The following is a 21,033-nucleotide window of genomic DNA, read 5'->3' as shown; positions in this document are numbered from 1 at the left end:
ATGGAAAAAGAAACATATCTCTGTAGAAGGTTATCGTCAATAGCATTGCCAACCTTGTGTAAAGACTCACACGGTTGATTTTCCAACCCCAAACAAGTTCCCAATTGTTCGGTACTCTGTTGTCGATGACAGCAATGTAAAACAATGTAATAGCAACTTGCTTTTGGGCCCTTGGTGGCTGGCGAACACATTATTCTTTGTGAGTCAAGTGATTATCCAAATCATTACAAAGCATTTCGAATGAGCGTCTTCCCATTCGAAAGTTCTCAATCCACTGAGAAGCGTCAAACATTTGTAACACAATTCTGTCGTACCAGTCTGTTGACCTTTCCCTAGCCCATTGATCCCTCATACCACCTGGCTCAGCACAAAAACCTAAAGCTACCCAGTAAGAGAATATCCTCCTTCTGAACATAAAATAATCCGCCATCTTTTTTTAGGTAAACTTCATGAATCATTGCCATTTCATTTTGATCTAATTTGTTAAGAACCATGTGAACGCTTAGCAAATTAATATACCTTTACACCCCGGGTGCAGATTTTGCATGCATGCAAAATTTGCACCCGGTGAGTAGATCAGCGCATGTGAACGGGGCTTCCGGACTAGTACTTAGATGGTTTTTGTTTTTTGTCATGTGTTTATTCATGTTCCCCTTCCCATTCCCCCCACACTCACAATATGAATTAAAATACCACGCCTTATTTGCATTACCTCTTAATTATCTCCCCGTATTCAAATAAACTTACGGCCATGTAGTCACGATGGAATGAAGATATTTAAAAAATAATAATAAAGTTATTTGGTGAAGATAGGAATGGAGTTTATTCAGAATACGCGTCTGTCAAACTTTGAATCCTGCTTTCTGATTTTTTTTTTTACCCCGTTGTTTTTGAAAATGAGCAAAACATTCATGTCTCTGTTTGTAGTTTTAAAATAAAATATAACACATAAAGCCCACCAAGGAACCAAAATTATATATTATATAAACCGGAAGCGACGGAAGCTAGACTTTAAATATTGGTTTCCGATAGATTAGAAATCAAGCCTCTAGGATGTGCAATTGGTCTATGCTGCACTTGCTTGGTAGATTTTTTTTAAAAAAGCGTTTTTACACGACAAGCTCAAACTACCATGTCTCCTACGTATACATACTACTGATAGTATTGTGATATAAATTTCCTTTTTAAAAAATAAATTTCCTTCTGATACAAGCTAAAAAAAAGGTCACTATTATATAGCATACGATACATACACTGTATGCCGTACCCGACTCTTCTTGGCAGCGTTTCATGAATTGAGGTATTTAATTCTGATTAGATGGTCGAGGAGAGCGGACGCGCTACAAGAGGTGCAGTGGACTAAGGATTAATTTCGGATAGTTAGTAAGTAAATTGAATTCTTTTTGCATTGCTTAAGCTTGAAAAACAACATTTTCTTTGTTGGTAGTCCTTGTGTTCAAAAGAAAACAAGAAAAATGTTTGGTACCATTCTGATAAACAGGTAATACGTGTAATGACGCGTCAACTGATACTAAAGCTGATTAATTTAAATGATCACTCAGATCAAGAAGTTGGTTGATCAGTATTATACAAAATATTGATGGACCAGATTGCCACCGAAATATGCAAATATATATTGTTTTTTCCCCCGAGATTTATAGTCAGCTCAGTACAAGTAAATTGACCCTGAATAAAGACGCCTTTGTGAAAAAGCTCTGTTCCCTCTGAATTTTTCAAAATGTCCATGCCCAAATAATATTTTGTTTTTGTTTGTACGACGGAAACTTCTTTCATTACAAGACAATGAAGTCCAAAGAGAATCTAAACGAACTTGTCAAAGATTCCTCGGGATTGGCAGAGTTGCTTTATTTTTTTCTCATAATAATTATGAAATTGTGAAAATCCTGCCGAGAAATTTCTATAATTGAAGATGTTTTGTATAAAGTGTTCTTCACCGGAGGCTGCTCGGGTATTATGTAGATAGGTTGGCCGTCTTCCTCCAGTCGAGAATGGTCTCTCGGTCAATTATTGTTGTGAAGATGAAATGGCTCATTGACAATGTAAACAAACAGCGACGCTTCTATTATCTTCTCTAGAATTGGACATTACGAATAAACATATAAGCAATCGATACGCCGAACAGTGCCCAAACACTCCCTCATGTAATACAGTATAAGTGATTTTGTCCATATTTAATATTGATATAACAGACTTTCTCTCTCTCTCCCTCTCTCTCTAGAAACTGTATAAGTCGAGGTCGTATACCTTTTATAATTTGAAATAAGAAGACCATTTGTTATCATCCAAAACTTATAGGAAATCGATTTCTTTGCTGAATCCCAGTTAATTAAATTAATCTGTTATTCTCGCAGATTCTTAGAAATCACGGCCTCGCCCAGTGCTACTGGGGTATATGATTATGTTAATTGATATTTACGTCACGATTCTTCGTAGGTAAAACGAGTAGAAAAAAGACACAAGTACACATAGTTTCTATTTCATGAACTGGACTTGTAATACATTAATGCATGACATCCTAGAGGCTGTGAAGTTCGTTTACAGGGCATTAAAAAACATAAATGTTTTGAAACTGGCTTTCACTTAAAAGGAAATAGATCCCTAAAAGAAAATGTTTATTAAGAGATATCAATTTTTGAAAAGAACTTTGCCAATTTTGTTCAGTGTGTATTTCATTTTATTTATATACCACATTGGCGTCGAAAGCAAATTGAAAGGGGGGGCTAAACCGACAAAAAGGCGTTGGGGGGCTAACCCCCAATTTTCAAAGCCTATATTGTGTCTATCTTTGAGAAAAACGTGGGGGGCTAAGCCTCCCCCTAGCTCCCCCGGTTCCGACGCCTAGTGTATGTAAGAAGATGCAAAACAGACTCCATATTTTTATAATACGGTTAATTAATGTCGTCAATGGATTTAAAAATAATGGAGGGCGTGACAGAATTTAGGATAGCTCTTTAAAAATTTTGCTTTTATAAGAGATGTAATGGAAATGTTCTGGTTGGCTGACCACTGTGCACAGACTGAAGTACACATGGCCGCGGTCAATAATGGCCGTAAGCGCTGTCCCAATTTATAGATGTTTATAAATTTAAGTTTAAAACAGGAAATTTTACAAATAAATATGTTTTATGTCAAGAAAAAAAAGAAAACAAGGAAGAGTTTTACTCACGAACGTATATAATGTTCTTGTAAGTGAAGTACTTAATATATAGAAAATACTGTATGAATACAATACTTAATTGAGAAGGATTATCTAACGCGCAATATTCCGGTTAGGGTATAAACGCTTATCTGGAATTTCCAACATAAACGTGCTCCCCATCATCGAAAAAAAAAAAACAACAGATTGAGAAGGAGAAAATGATTCATTGTCCACATTTACTTGAGGAAACAGAAGGTAACTTTTAGAAACAGGGGCCAGCTTAGTTAAATATGCATGCGTTTTTAGCCGGGCTTTGCTGAAAGCAAAGTCCTGGCTGTAGGCATCGTGATCGACTGCCTTACTATAAATAGCACATGTTCAGAAAAGTAAACAAAAAGCCTAACAGCGTCAAAGCAGACGCTTCCGATAAACAAAATAGTCACATTGAAAAACGATACTTAAACAAATATTTTTTACATCTCAATCTACGGATTTGTTAATTGATCAATATTTTTGTTTGAGAATTAAATTGAAAGAGGAATTGGATATTTACTTTATTAGGATAATCGTGATATAACAATTTGTGCACATACGCTACTGAATGCATATTGTAAGCGAACTATTTTCAATAAGCGCGGGCTTTTCGACAGGTTGCTATATTTCATATCGTTTTCGTCGATGTTATGTGAGTGGTTATATTCTCTGTTTTGTCTTTCAGCAAATGCATAGATAAGTAAATTGGAGTTTAAAGAATTAATTAATGTGCGTTATGCCTGAATTAGGTCGCCTGACAATTGTACATGGTGTATCTGGTGCATCTAGTCGGCGATAAAAGTACTGTTTGTTTGAAACTTTAAGAATATCTCTAAAAATATGTGCATTTCTTTAACTATGAATTACATAAATTATTAAACCAATATGAATATAATTTTTAAAAAAATTAAATTCTAATTCAAATATATCTAAAGAAAAATCAGCAAATCATATGGTTCAACATTCTTTTAAAAAAAGGTTTGGCAATTGACAGACAAACATTTTTTGTAAAAAATTAATTGTTTTCTTAAAAGTTAAAATTAGTGACCTTAAATGTTTAAATTAGTGACATTAAGTAAAACAAATGACTTATATATTCTCCTCACTAGCCATATGTTATTGGTAGAATTAAAAAAAATAAAAAATGTGTAGGAGGTCAGTCGGGTATAACCGGAAACAAACAAATTTTTTTCAGCCTAATGATGTATGTAGGTAAATATTCATAAAGATTAATCTTACAGTTGTAATACTGGTAATGCTGTAATGTTTTCAATATATTACTACTCAAATAAAAAAGTTAAAATTTGAATGCGTTTAAAGAAAAGGGTTTGAAAATACGGTATTACTTCGATAACCCTGAATGCAATTAAAATAACTTTCTCCTTTCTAATAAATAATTTCGAACAAAAATCCTTATGATGGTTAAGATCTTGTGTTTGTTTGTTTGTATGTTGTTTAACCTTTCCTCTCGAGAATTTTTTCACTCATATTGAGACACTACCACTTGCCGGTGGAGAGCTCCAAATTTTGTCCTATACTCGGCACTTACGGCCATTGAGCAGTGAGGGATCTTTTTCGTGCAAGCACCTATTGCGACACGGGACCTCGGTTTATACAGTCTCAACGGAAGGACCGGTCTCCACGTCCCACAGTGGGATTCGAACCCGCGACGTAAGGATTAACTCCTTACTTCGCGACTCTAGAGCAGACGCTCTTACCACCGGCCACGCGAGCGACTAAGATCTTGTGTAAAGGTGATGTAAATGAAGTTCAAAACTATTTGTTTTCTTTCATAATATGAAATAAACAATGCGATTCCATTTGGTTAATATTTTAATTTAATAGTATTAATTTAAATGACTGGGATAAAGATTTATATTCTGTGGAGCCAGGAATATAAATAAATAAAAATGTAAACTTTAAGATAGAAATTTCATGTGAATATGTTTATGTATAATATATAAATTATTGATACCCATTTAACAATCAATTTAGCATAGAAAATTTTTATGCTTACAAATTCAGATCAAATTTTTAGTGAAAAGTCAATGGTATGTTTTGAATGTGAAAATTTTGTTCGAGACTTCTCACCTTGGAATCATCTCGCATGTGCTCCCAAAGCGCTTTACAGTATATTGAGCGTGCGCGCGCATTCCAAAAAAAAAGTCTTAAAGCACATGCAAGCTCTCAAGGGTGCTGGGAAATAAAAATCGTTTATGTTAATATATAATTAAAAGAAAACAACATATAAAAATGTTCACAAGTCTTTATCTAAGTACAACACATAATTTTTCAGAAAAAGTTGGTTAGTCTTTGCTTCAAAACTTCCTGTTCAGAATGAAGAGCCATCTATGTACGAGCCATAAAGACCTGAATACATCATGATTTTCTCAGGCAATGACCATTATGGCCGAACCTGGAACTAGAACTAGACTCATATTCATGTCATAAAGATTAGATAATTATAATTTTCGTGCAGCTGGTTTCCTAGAGGACCAAAAATAAAGAATATTTCTTTTCTGATTAATACAGGCATGTAGTATCATTATCAGAAAAAAGGAGAATTGTCCAAACCCGAAAATCCTATTCCGTTGGAGAAGGAGTAGGGGTGGGCTACAACTTACTTTCACATTTCGAATTTCATTAATTCATTACCAAATAACGGTACTTTTAATATGCTACAATAAAATGATGGGTACAATCTAATTAAAATTAGACTATCCATTTTGCTTTTAGTAAATCTGTTCGTCGCTCGTGATAAATACCTGGTTTATATTACGAAGAGTGAGATGAAAGTTCCAATTTAAATTTTATTGCGAAGAGTCAATCAACCTTTCAATGTACATTGTCCATTGTAAAAGTTTATGTTTGAAAAATGGTGACACCCCTAGCTCCTCCGATACTATATATGTGCCTGTATGAATCAGCAAAACCACTCAAAGTGCACTGTTACCATGCATAACCATTGTGAGCTTAATGTTTAGAAAGGTATAAATGTATTTTCATTAAAAATATCACCAAGTCCTATCCTGGGGTCTTAACGTTGGTTTCTGGACCGTAAATTTTAATTATTGGTAGATGGGTTATTGTTAATCATAATCATACAAACTCTACCTGTTAAATATCAATGGTCAGAAAGAAAGATTTTCAAATATGTACTAATTTAGGATTAGACAATACACTCGAACATATTAAAGCCCGGCTTTCAGTACTTTCAGTACTTTGATTATGATGTGGTGGGTATAGATTTTTATGGAGGCACACCCATAACACTTACCACAGTAATTGTTGAAGGTCTTGCCTATAACGGTATAGTCATTCATTTATAACTTAAGATTTTGCAAACCATATCTTAAATTTACACTAGCTGTGTGTACTTTTTATGGGTGCAGTGCCGTCAGATTAGATAGTCTATCTGAAAAATGTAGTCAGTCATGATAAAAGCTTGTCCAAAGGTCTACAAAAATGATAGTGATTCTTTGAATTTTTATCACGATTTTTGAAATGATATCTGGATCTGTTTTTGAAAAAAAAAATTTTTCTCATCCACGTGTGTATGTACGCAGTATTTGAAACAGTCATTTCCTTTGAGAGTATCAGGTGAACAAGTGCCCTGAGCTACTATCTCGGTGCGACAAATATTTGAGTATATAGGCTTGGCATCGAAGACTAACCCGGTTATTCAAATTATCACGTTTTCGGGATCATCAAAACCCCTAATCTTGTAGACCTTTCATACGCTGTGAAATGTATATTGCGAAAACTGAGCAGACTATTTCTGAGATTAATTAAGTTTACAGTAAACCTTTTTCCTACGTAATTAATTATCTTTGTGTGTATATACATTGATACTGTTGATAAATTCGTTTGCCTGATAAGGATGGTTTAATCCTGTACATTGATTTCGGTCACACAGTATATACCTCTCCTACGAATTAAAAATCCCCAGCTGTTCTTAAGTCATTGTTTCTTTACGATCCTCCCCGGGATTAAATGGAGCTACCCCCTTGTTTGTCGATCCATCCATTAATAAGTGCCTGTTGAATGGTGCGGTTGTTAACAGAACACGTTTTTTTTTTAAATAAAAAAAAAAAATGAGGTTCCAAAGAATAGTATTTCTCAAAGTATGAATATTCAGGTAAAATCATGTAAAGATACATACACTGACATATTGGTGTTTTTAATGTTACTTAGTTACCCTTATGAATAATTCTGGTCAGTGGATAGCTTTATTTAAATGAATCATGACAAGGGACTATCCTGTATCAAACTGGACGCAATAGGATATAGACTGATAGATGTAAAAATTGTTACATGAGATCCAGGAACGGATTAACGTGGTTTGATCTGCTAGACTGGTCAGTCTGAATAGTGTGAAGGGCGGGGGCGAGACCGGTTCATTAAACATTGGAGTAACGAAAAGAAGGTAGGCTTACAGTACAAAACATTTTGTACAAAACATTTTTTTTTTACACATAACTTGGTTAAAATTGTAGATTTCTACTGCAAGGACAATTTTTTTTCGGGTTTGGAAGACACTAAAAGAATAGGAGTGAGGGTGCCTTGATGTAAAATACTAGGGTAGTCACCATAGTGTAGTAAAGCCTTTTGAATGTCCCGTGAAACCTAAGCGTACAGATTATACTCTAACATTTCTTGCGAAATGCAGTGAGGATACTATGGGCGTAAATGAGATTAAATGTGGAATTGCTTTGTACTGTAAGTGCTTGTCAGCAGAGTGATAAAAGCATTCATAAATGATCGGTCACTGGTCAAACATTGTTAACAAGACATTGTAAATCTTCAAAATGGGACTCATTGCACCCCCTTTATCCATAGCTGATATATTTCTACCCACTGTGTTCGAAACGATTCGATAATTGTGTGCTTTTGCATCAACAATGGTCAACATTGTTCCGAGAATCATCGGATTCTACCAATAATGTGAACACTTTCCTGTCATCGAATATGCTAAATGTCCAGATAGCGAGTGAAGATTATATTTCTTGTTTCACGATGCCAACAGTCAATATATTTTGTATCATGTATATAGCAGTTCATACATGTACACATGTAGTTGTATTGATTTGGAATTGGATAACCAAAAAAAAAGTTTTATAAGAAAAAAAAATAGATTTTTGTCTGTCAGTATTACTTGAACAAGTCAACAAACGATAACTAATCAATACTATATTCCCATGATTAAACTTTGTTAATATTTTCTCACCTGCCTTCAGTAAGACAGAGATTTTGAGATTTCTCGGAATTAAAGGATATAAACAACCAATTGTCTTATGTGGCACGTTAAAAAGATTAGGTCATTTTAAATGTATCCTAAATAGCACGTGACATTCTTTCCAACACTAACGCAGTATAGCGATTGTTAGCCACATAGAAATATAACTTAGAAAATTTACAGATTCTCAGTTTTCAATGAAATTTAGAATCCACTTACACCAGGAAACGGATTATAACAACATCTGGCAAGAATGTGATAAGAATTGTGAAATATGTTAGTACATTTAAAAACTATATTGTTACACAATAAGCGTGTTTATACCGGTCAGTAAGTTATACATTGTATTCACATGACTGTGGTTTGAAGTCAGTTTTCACAAAAATTATTAGAAAATAATTTATCTGTACTTTTGAAAACAATGCTGAAATTTCCTTCAATTTTATGGTGACCATCTATAACTAATGTATATAAAACCTATCGTATATTGCAAATGACATTGACTTTTAATAAAATATTTATTACTTAATATTTAGCCTACGTATAATAATGTTTCCCCATAATTCCTTGTGCCTCTAAGTACATGTATTCCCCACAGATTTAAAGATAATATTACTTAATTCATTATTCAACTGTCCCTCTCCCAGTTGGAATATAAACTCGGAGCAGGTATAATATTACGTAAATTGATTTCTCTACACCGTGAGTGGACCTTACAGTACATATAGAACTCTCAATACCAGGATGTAGTGTGTGTCCCCGAACTGATATCCGGTATTCTGTGTCGCTGCATCACGTCAAGTGTATATTTCCTACTGCAGCGCATCCTTGATGTCAAGATGTCAAAGTTTTGATGCATTTTGTTGTGGTGTTGTCTCAAAGAAGAAACGATCCCCAGTTGATTAATTTTTGTACAATCGTGCGAAATTGAGACCCTATGGTCCCGTTGTTGTTAGTCAAAAAATTAACTTTCAGTGTTGAACAAGCAACAGTTATATAAAGAAAATCGATGGGAGGTTTAAAAAAAAAAAAAATTTTAAAAAGAATTCAGTGACCTGAGCAGAACAGTTAGATTTATTAGAACAAGAGATTACTGTTCTCAGGACATTGTACACGTATGAGTGTAGCTCTGTTACATAATAAATGACTGATAAATTACGCTGTTATTAGTAGTTCCAGTTACGACGTATTCCTACACCTTGTAGGACGATGTCGTGCTTTGAATAACAAGCGATTACATCTAAATATTTAAGAAAAACAAAAACAAAAAACATCTGTACGTGTAGATTACTACCTCAGCATGCAAAGTTGTTTATTTGGAATTTTGTGTATTTGTGTCCTTCGAGGTTAGTTTGACCCAGTGTTTGCACTCATAAAAAAGAAGTACATTTTAACAATGATAATTTGATGGCTATTTTTCTTTGAAATCGAAGAGCAGAGTGTTAAAACCGTGGCAACCAAAGCCGGTCTGAACTTAAACAGGTCTCTGTACTTCAGTGACTTTTGATACCATTCATTCTTAACCGGTTCGGTTTTAGGTCACTATCCCACAGCGTCTGAAAAAGAGAGGATGAAGTACAAGACAATTACCAAGCACAGTTCTAGGTAAGGTCTACTTTGTCAAATGAAAATAAACTAGATCAGAATCATAAAAAAATCAAACAAAAGCAAAATATTCAAGTAAATTGTTCATTTATCCAACTTACGAAAAAAAATATTGATAGATTTTTGAAATTTTCTATTTTAATGAGATGCATTTTTTCAGGAATTCAGTTACTTCCTGTTTCACCAGAAGGCTTCAAATTCCAATTTGGAAACTGTTTCTTTACTTTGCTATCACAACTGTCTTAGTTTTTATGCTGCAAATGCATCATTCGCAAATATCACCGGAAGTTACCACACCAAGTCCAACGACCACAAAAACGACTCCAAAACCAACAATGAAGACAACAGAAACGGACTTCCTTAAATTCTACAATAAATCATCATACAACAATTCACATTTTCTCACTCACCCATATGATATTGATTTTGTGAGATTTGTTAGCAAAGTAGAGGAAGGAAAAAGTTTTAATCTGAAACCCATTAATGTAAATTCTTTTGTGTATGTAACGAATCCAACCACCAAATGTACAAATCCGCCCCTGAAAAGGAGTGCGAACGTAAGTGTTTTAATTCTCATTAAGAGTGAACCAGATAATTTTCATCTTCGCCAGACAATACGATGGAACTGGGAATCCCTTAAACAATATCATGAATATATGAGAATTGTATTTCTTATGGGAATTTCCTCTAACCCGGAAGATAAAAACACGGATGTGTTGGTGGAACATGCGCGTTACAACGATATTGTACAACAGAATTTCATTGACAAATATAGAAATTTGACCCATAAAACTGTGATGGGCTACATGTGGGCTGTGCAATATTGTTCTGAAGCATCGCACATTCTCATCCAGGACGATGATTATCATTTTAATGTTAAAAATTTGGACAGTTTTATTAAGAAACATAAAGATCCGAATTCAATATTCGCGGGAATTCTTCGCTTGAAATCGCCAACTGTGCGAAGGCCAGCAAGTAAATATTTTGTGGCCAAAGAAGTTTATGCACATGAAATTTATCCGCCATTTTTAGTTGGAAATAGTTACATAGTTAGCATGCATTTTGCCAAAAAGATTGTGACTATCATTCCATTTGTGAAGAGTATACCCATGGCGGACACATATATAGGTGTACTTGCAATGAAGTTAGACATTACTCTAAACAACGAGGCGAGCTTCACAATTAAAAACTGTAACAGTTTAGATAAAGTCATATCCTGCCGAGGTTATACATCAACGGATGAAATTTTAAAAGACTGGAAAAACTTTGTTAATCGAGCTATTTTGAAAGTTAACATTTAATCTGTAGTTAATGTGTAATGAATAATATAACTTGCCACGTTTAAACTGCCACTGTTTATATATATATATATATATATATATATATATATATATATATATATATATATATATATATATATATATATATATATATATATATATATATATATATATATTTGAAGAAAAGTATCTGTTATCATAGTTTACCAGTATATTGTTTTTCACGTATATTTACCAATACATATTTTAATTTTGCTAGAAGTTTTATTCTGTTCTTTATCAGCCTTTGTTTCCTTAGTGAATGGGGTTTCTAAATGTCATTGAATGCGTTGATTTTCTGGCAAAGTCAAATAAGGTTCTGAATAATGCAGAACGTAATTTCCCAAGTGCAATTTAAAAAACTTTACATTTATAGATTCTCGCTGCTCTGGAAGTCATAAAATAGGTCAATACGAATTATTACACCAAGTAGGTCAAAGTATGCTATGTTTATTTAAATGCTAATTTAATTAAAATCTGAGCATTGTATCAAAGGTTGACACATGATACTATCTGACAATTATATCTCATGCTCGCCAGAGATGCAGGGTGGTCAGAGAAAGAAACCTAATTAATTGACTACATGCAGAGTCGATAAATCAAAGGTGAAAAGTCCATTCTTGCTTCATAGACAGAAAAACATTCAATCTCATACATTATTCAGAGGTACTAGAAGGTGGAATGTCTTAGTGAAGGATAGTAATCGGTTTTTATTGATAAAAACACTACCAGTAATGTTCTCAATTACCGCTTCACCATCCCCCCTTTTTTGGTGGGGTTAATTGTAGGATATAAGGGATATATGAACATATACTTTTACTTGTGCATGTAAATATGTACACATATTTCTATTCTTCATTGCGCGTAGCTGATTCGCGTTTTGTGAAGTTGGTTTATATTGTCGCCTTCCAAAAGTGGGTTCCTGCCCTTACTAATCAATGTATTAGTATAAAATCGTTGCATTTCTCTTTAACATGAATAGTTTACTCGAAAAATTCAGATTTTGAAATTAAGAACTGTTCAAGATAAAGTCAACCATTCCAGATACCTGTGTCAAACTCAATGTTTTTACTAAAAGTAATTATGACACGTAGAATTTTGCAGAAATTTCATAATGCATCACACAGGCCGCTTTATTGTATATCTACAAGGCAATTCGGATACCAGGAACGTTCGTCACTTTCAGTTTTCAAATCAAAATTGACAAAATATACCAGAGAATGTAGCTACATTGTATTTTTGGATTACATGTACACTGTAAATGTTATTGTAATATGATAAAAAATGAATTAGCAAGATATTTAAAATAGAGATTCTTTATTGGACTAAGGTGCACTTGAGTATCGCTGACCAAAGTCCTAAAATAGTCTCATTTGACACAATAAAACAGCTACATATCGGTTTGAAGTCATAAAGCGTGGAAGTTTCGGGATTATTTTTAATGACCCAGAAGTGATGCTTTGGACTCTGATAATACACTACTGTATCATGTATACATACATGTAGCACCAAAGTATGATAGCGAATTCACTTTCACATATACCCGAGCATGAATATTTGAAAAGGCACATGATGAAATCAATAAAAAAAGAAAGATTTTTACAGTAAAAACTGTCTTATCCGTCGCCTTTGCAATCCGACATCCTGTCTATACCGAAACAAAGTTTATCTCCCTATGCATGTCGGATTAGTCAGGTTTCAATGTACTTTTTTGGGAGGCGGCATTGTGAAGTGAATTTGCAGACATGGGGTAATTCAAGATATCACAAGTTTTCCTAAAAACTGTATGGCACCTGCATTTCTGATATATCTTATCTCTGTAAATGAATTAGCAAGTGTCTAACTGACCTGTTAATATAATACGCATACAATGCGTCGCCCTTTTTTTGCAGAGCACTGGAATTTTTCGATTGAAAATGATATCCTTTATTACGTTTGAGCACGTAAAAATTGTCAATGTCATTAGATTGCTGAAGGTTACATTACCCTGTTTTGAGATTAACAATACAGGCTTTTCGGTCACAAATCTGGTTTGTGCTGCACAGTTTGAGAATTTGAGAAGACATTGAACCACATACACAAAAAAGTGGTTTAATCTGATATTAACAGAAAATTAAAACTCGGTGGTACAAGGATGACCTGAAAAGAACTAAGTGTAGAAAAAATTCTTCAACCGTATCTAATACTGTGGAAGGCCAAGTGATTTAGAATGAGAAAGAACACTTCCAATGCATCTTAAGGTGTAGACGAGAGGTTGATGATTCCTTCAAAAATGACCTTCAGTCACTTATAAGTTGGTCTTGAAATTTGCACTTGAAAATTGTGTAAAAACAGTCTTAATTTTGAATTTCTTGAATTTCAAACCAAGGTATTTCTTTTTGTTAAAAGTGCATGCAGTGTCTTGTTTGCATAAATTTGTCATTATGTATTCAGCCGTTTTTCACATTATTACATTATCTCAATTTTAAAATTGCTGGAAGTGAATAAAGGGAGTTGTCATTAAAGAAATGAATTTAGTTTATTCCACAGTTTCAAAATTATGCAATAAAACACTTAAGCTTTGCATGTCTGCGAATGAGAGATTTCACAGCTCAAAAGAATGTTCTCCCTTCCAAGAATATTACAAATTTCAGTCCCGTAGAACGCGGAGGGGGGCGGGGGATAACAAACAGAAATTTATTTCACCTAATCACACAGGCACCTGAAGTGTGGATCGATATCCCCCTTAATTGAAAAAATTAGCGAGAGTCTATAATTTCTTAATAATATGCAATTTCTCCGAATTTCTACCGTACATGGCCAATCTCTAAACGTGAGAAAAAGTTCAGTCTGTTTGCATAGAAATATCCTAGACGGAGAAATCGCATATTATAGAGAAAATATAGGCTCTTACTATTTTTTAATATATATTTAAGGGGGTATCGATCCACATTTCAGGTGCCTTTGCTTATCACTGTTTCTCTTAACGTTTCTGAGTAACTGAGATTTAAATATATGTTTTAAATAGGGGGGAATCCAAAAAAAAAAGATTCTGCATTTTATTCGAACGTGAATATGAGAGAGAGAGAGAGAGAGAATCAGACGTTTCCTCTCAGCACTTCCGATATCATTCAGTCTCCCCCATTAGAACGCGAACATTTTGGAATATTTTCCCTACACTGTTAGCTTACGACTATAAGGACCTGTAGCTCAGTGAAATCACAACTTAATGCACTAGTATAGACGTTTCTGTAATCCTTTGTTAGTGCTCATGTACTTTAAAATACTCACTTTTTTCTTACAGCTAACAATGCGGCGCCGGTGGAAGTATGCATTGTGTCGACTGCCATTGATACTGAGCTTATTAACTCCAACATTTGTAGTGTTCATCTTCACCTTATTATTTAACCAACCACCGGAAGTTCAGAGACATCTGGAGAAAAAGGAGTATACCAAAGCACCGCAACTATTACAAAATTATACGAATAATCCTTACAATATATCACATCCATATAACGTGAACTTTGAAGAGTTACTTGTGATGAAGGAGAGTGGACAACGCATACCATTAAAACCTCTTAATCCCCATCCATATAAATATATTTTGAATCCATCCAATATTTGTCAGGAACCCCCTCCTCAAAATAATTCGTTATTTGTGTTAATACTCATAAAAAGTGCGCCAGATAATTTTCACTTGAGACAGACTCTGCGAATGTCCATGGAGAAAAATCCAATCGAAAAAGGATACGTTCGAATTGTTTTCTTGATGGGTACTTCCAAAAAAGAACTTAATAAGAACACCATGGTTGAAAATGCAATGTATGGAGACCTTGTTCAACAGGATTTTGTAGATTCGTATAAGAATTTGACTATAAAGACAGTCATGGGATATAATTGGGCTGTAAAATATTGTCCAAATGCTACTCACATTCTTTACAAGGATGACGATTTTCATTTTAATGTTAAAAATCTTCTTAAATTTCTAGGATCTCATGAACATCCTCAATCTTTATTAGTGGGATATAGAGTTGACAAAGCGCCAGTTATGCGCCACCCAGCAAGTCCACATTTTGTGAAGACAGAGGACTATCCAAATAGAGTTTATCCGCCGTATTTAGCTGGAGGTGCGTATGTCGTTAGTATGGATGTTGCACAAAGATTTGTGATTGCGTTTCCATATGTGAAATACATTGCAGTGGACGATTCATACATAGGGATAGTTGCAATGAAACTAAATATCCTGCCACAGATGAACAATGTTTTATTTTCCTTTAAGGATTGCAAAGATCTAGATTCAAAAGTGATAGCTTGCAGAGGATATACATCTCATAAAGAAATATTTTCTGCCTGGAAAACGTTTGTAAAACAGTTTTTAGCGAAATTTTATATATGATGAATTGTAACTATGGATCTAGATATGAAGTTTCGGGTAAATAACATATTGATTCTTATATAGGTTTTGCTTAAACTGATATATAAAGTGAAAAATAAAATAATAATATAATTAAAAGAACAATAATAATTGTATCATTTAATGCATCGCATTTCATGTAAATTTTTGATAATTGAAAAATGTTTTTGTCAAGAAAAGGAGAAAATTTTTTCCGCTAAACGATTTCTGATTTGGCTAATTTTGACACAGTGTATATTCAATGTCTATAAAATTAAATTCAAGTTTTCCCTGATGAACCAGCAATTAAAAACCAAATAAATTATGAAATATAATATTTCAAAGTTTTTTTTTGTAAAACAAAATAAACACGAATCCATGGTGTGCCCCAGCATGATCTTTTCGATTTGCCAGGATTTTAAATTTACGACGAAAGTCAAAACACTTTATTATCGGAGAATTCTTATATTTTCCTCCACACTGTAAATTTACTTTTACTCTTTTTTACTGAAAATATAATACAAATTTATGAATATTTACAGAAAGACTATATTTATTTTTGTATTTAACTATTATATAGTACATTTTGTCAAGCCCGGTTAAGGTTTAGAATGTATAAAAAAAAAAAGACAACTTTGTTTTAGAGGAGTGACGGATAATCGATACTAGTATTCAATTGAATCTTTTCTTAATAAACTAAAAAAACCGCTTTTTCAGTTTTGTTGCCATGACTCCTTGTAGCGATGTCTCAAATTACAAAGTTAAAAATCATTGAGGCACGTTTTGGATGTCAGATTGCTTCTAGATCATTATTTTAATACTTGGTATAATACAGATAATGAATAAACACTACTTGACAATAGGTCATATTTTGGTATCCCGTATACTGTATAGGTTCTCTTTGAATTTCTTCCCCATTTATCCAACGCCAGAATGAAAAAAAAAAAAAACGTGGCCCATTTATATTGATTTGTATATCAACAACTTCAGACATTGACATGGAAATTTTAATAAAAATCTGTTTTAGACACTCAGCAGGAAAGAATACCGTATCTCAAGTCACATTCAACACAATCTGTTCACTGTCGATGAAATACTTCTGTTGATGAAATACTTATTGGAAGCTTAAAAAAAATCATATTTCTTAAAAGAATAAAAAATTATCAGAAAGCAGGAAATTAAAATACTATTGTGATTGTTTATTTATTGAATCATGTACACGGACTACTATTTTACCGATCCAGAAATTACATGTACTGTATGATATTGGCATTGGTGCTCTGATATCATTTAATTAATTCTATCCTGATTTAATTTTTTTTAATGTCATATAAGTGAAAATCTTTGGTTAAGTTCTCAATTTAATCATGTCTATGTTTGTTGTTTCCGATATATATAAGTGTTATATTTGTTATTTTATTTTTTACAGAGATCAACAAAAACAAAATTTGAAAATAATGGGAACATTAAGTCACAAACTTTCTCTCTTTCTCACAAACTTTCTCTTTTTTTAACACATAGAGACTAGAGATCAAAATAAATTCAGCTATTTAATATGATTGTGGTGCCTTTATACTGATAGAGTAATGTTTTTAAAGGCTACATTTGTTTTATTATGGTTTGTATCGGTTTGAGAAAAACATATCTAATATGTTTTAATATAAAGTAAATCCTTATTCAAGGCATTGTTACGTCTTACTAATGATTACAGAACACCACTATTATATTAAATAGGAGTTGAAGTATATTTTTTCCCCAGAAACATCAAGGCATACAATGTACATGTATTATAGCTATTGTGAAGTCCGCACTGTTGTTGTTTTATAGAAGATTATTTCCATTTTTAGAATCATCAAGTCCATATGCATTTCAGAATCTTTAAAATATTTCCTGTAAAGCAGAATTTCCACCATGGAGAGAATCCATCTCGAGAGATTTTTTGCTTTGGGGAAATTTTTGCTCTACAACCCAAGCACAATACAAAACAGAATTTTAATTTAAAAAGTTGAATCTTAACACCGACGGTGTCAAAGCCCTATCAGAGTTTTGGACCTGACAAAGTTCGTTTTACCTTGATGTTTTGACATTATGACCTCAAAGGTGGGAGCAGAATGTTTTTATTCTTTTGTCTGCGAAAACTTTACTATTTAGACTTCAGTGGGTAAACGCTGCACGAATATTCAACCATAAATGCCCTTTCAAATTATTTAAACCCCTTGTTTGTCTGTTTGTCAGTGATAATCCCCAATCGGTATCGCACAACACTATTCTGGATCATTTCGACGTTTGTGATTTACAGCGAGGTACTCATAAACATTGGGATGATCCAGAATTACATGTAATCAGTGTTTGTATACTAACGTATTGTATACATTATTTTGATTACGCTTTTTGTTAATACTTTTTGAGTTCTGCTAATTCAAAAGCACCAGACAATCTGTAAAACAGTGCTGATACATCACACGTGCGTGTCAAATAAGATCAATGATTAGTATTTCTCGTGCTAATGTTGCAAGTAAATGTTTGGTTTGACATAACATTGAATGACCAATTTTAAATGGCAATTAAAACATCTCGTATAATCAAATAAATAGTATGAGGAATTGTTTTTACAATACCACTTTGCTATATTTTGGGGCCATTTGTCTTAACAAACACATCTTGTCTACTGATGAAGTCTCTTTACTGCATGCTGGATGACAAATCAGTGTACGTAATTATATGAATAGAAACTAAATTGAGCTTTATGGAAATCAATTGACCATAAATGTCCTTTAAAGAATTTTTTGAAAAGTCGTCCATTCATGCTGAAGTGTGGGTGAATGGGTCTGGTGACACAAAATAATGCGGTCCTTTCCCAGACATCAAATAACTTAACAGTATGTAAGTGCATTCCATCAAGATCGAGACCGTGTCGTTCAAATGACATGGAGCTATTTGAACAGCATAACAAAGGTCAACCGTTGGAATGCCCAAAATTATTCTCAAAAGTAAAATGATTTAAACATGTAATGTGATTATAATATATAAATTCATGTTTGAAAAACTTCACGTAGTCAAAAGAAAAGGTCTTTAGAATCCCCTTCTTTATCAAACAATCAAAGCATAAGTAATCTAAAGAAAAACTGACATGATTAACGTCATAGACGTTAGTATCAAATTCCAAGCTTTACAACCTAAAAAAAAAATTACAGGTATTTTGACTTTCTGTGTCAATATCCTGACCCATCTCAAATAACTCCTCTAAATCGTCAATGAAAATCCGAACACACCTACTGGGGAAATGGGTCACTTAAAAACAAATAGTAACGTTTAAAAGGCATGTTATTACTTAATTGCGCAGAGTACTGAGTGCGGTACCAAATGAATTTTTCCCCCCAGAAATTCTGATGTAATTTATAGTGTTATTTATTATTTACAATGAACAGAGGCGATTTGACAGGATACGGAAAAATAACAAAGGCCTTTCTAAGTATTTCGATAAATTTAAACTTGCAGCTGATTTTTTGTTAGGGTAACCTTTCTAGGTCACTTTAACTTGACACCAATGAGTACGCCTTGTCGGTCATGACAAAGGCGAAATAGTGGTATCTCCGCAATACAATGCCACCAGCGCAGTACGTTACATGCGCATGCGTAGATGCGACTTGACATCCACACTCGTTTCTCATTGAGTCGATAGGTCAGAAGTTTGCAATATGCACAATAACAAAGCTGATATACCCCTAAAACCACACTTAAAAAAAACAACAACCCTTAAATGTCCATTGTTCTTATGGAAGCTTTAAACACTAACATAAAGTGCTTTTTGGAGTTGGAGAAAAATATATCATATAAAGGTGTGCATATTGAGACTTCTTAGTTCATTTTCAACGTAGGGTATCTGCCTTACTTCCACAGGAAAAATGGTCAGAGACAATGGACTATTCGTGAAAAGATATCACTGTTGTTTACTAACAATGGGAAAATTAATGGGAATAATTAATTCTATTACTTATTCTTGGTCTAATATAATGCTACGAATATTTTAATCTATTGAATTGTGTAATTAACTATAAATAACCATTTTTTTCTTTCTTACTTCTAAAGGCAGATCAATCTAACTGCATAAAACTACCTACAAGTAGAACTCTTTAGTGTGCAGTGTTTGGAGCTTCCTTAATTAAAGTGAGATGATAATTTTCAAATTATTTCGATAAAAAACAATATAGAATTGATTTTATTTGCCAATCATGGTCCCACTGGGGGCATAACATAAATACGAGTAAGCATTATTTGTAAACACTCAAGAGGAAAAGTAGAGTCATAAACATACAACAATAAAAAAAAGAAAAAAGAATAAGAAATACTAAAAATTGAGTCTAGACAAAACAGAGGCGATGAGTAATTTGAATTATATATGTTGAATATGTTTTTAATTTGAAAAATCATAATTATCGTATCTTTCAAGATACAACTACATGCTACATTTGGTGCTAATCTAAAACAAATTTCACTGGTTGTGTCGGGCGTAGTTCCGTTTTGATTTTACCATGGTTTATCTTTATATCATTATGATTTATAGACAAGAAACATATTGTCTCGATCGATTCTGAATTTTACGTGCAATCCTTTGCGATCAAATTGTAGGTTACGCATACATCATCTATGTGCTAGCGAATCGATAAAGGTATAAAGAGCAAAGAGTATGGTCATATTACTGGATGTAATTTATTACAATAATTGGTATCGTACTAATTATTTGCCCATTCAGTAATTTCATTCTCATTATATACATGCGCGAAAGAGAGGCATTTGAATACATACATGAAGTCGGAAAAAAAATAATTTTAATTATTTGTAGAAATATGCTATTGTAATTATGATTATTATATTTTCTGATGAAATGTTTTAATCAAAAATTTTGACCAAGCAGATATCAGAGACAAAAATTAAAAAGGTATCAGTTCTTAACGACATACGATACTCATTCTTGCATTCTTCTAAAATATATACTTTCATATCTATAAGGAAATTCAATGCAAAAACATGAAAAAATTTGGTTTCTCCCCAGAATTATATTTGAGATTTCTAGATATTGGTGAATTTTATGTGTTTATGATTGGTTACGTACCTGTGTGATAGACAGGAAATCGTCTATTCACAAAAAAAGATCTGAGGAGGCTGCAAGAATAAGAATAAGGACGACTTTAAAGGGAAACTTCGTGATAAATATTTGTCCAGGCATTAAAAATGCTTGTACAAACTGTTTTACAAAATGATATCTATATGTAACATTTTTTTGAGTACCGTATATCCTTACTGCTGT

The 21,033-nt window shown here is 33.2% G+C and overlaps 2 protein-coding genes across 2 annotated transcripts; both read left to right on the top strand.

The window, feature by feature from the left end:
• Positions 1-1,302: 1,302 nt before the first annotated feature.
• LOC133184450 (UDP-GalNAc:beta-1,3-N-acetylgalactosaminyltransferase 1-like) lies at positions 1,303-16,060 on the top strand. Its single transcript, XM_061319534.1, has 2 exons — positions 1,303-1,383; positions 14,637-16,060. Exon 2 carries the CDS (start codon positions 14,643-14,645, stop codon positions 15,726-15,728), a length of 1,086 nt encoding a protein of 361 aa, XP_061175518.1. The 5' UTR covers positions 1,303-1,383; positions 14,637-14,642; the 3' UTR covers positions 15,729-16,060.
• On the top strand, positions 1,334-11,380 carry LOC133184449 (beta-1,3-galactosyltransferase 5-like). The gene is made up of 3 exons (XM_061319533.1): positions 1,334-1,387; positions 9,968-10,034; positions 10,195-11,380. Exons 2-3 carry the CDS (start codon positions 10,000-10,002, stop codon positions 11,333-11,335), a joined length of 1,176 nt encoding a protein of 391 aa, XP_061175517.1. The 5' UTR covers positions 1,334-1,387; positions 9,968-9,999; the 3' UTR covers positions 11,336-11,380.
• Positions 16,061-21,033: the final 4,973 nt, after the last annotated feature.

This window comes from Saccostrea echinata, unplaced genomic scaffold (assembly GCF_033153115.1).
Source record: "Saccostrea echinata isolate AGI-Se365-2 ecotype Australia unplaced genomic scaffold, CSIRO_AGI_Sech_v1 ptg000010l, whole genome shotgun sequence".
NCBI lineage: Eukaryota > Metazoa > Mollusca > Bivalvia > Ostreida > Ostreidae > Saccostrea > Saccostrea echinata.
This window is presented reverse-complemented; position numbering and strand designations above follow the sequence as displayed.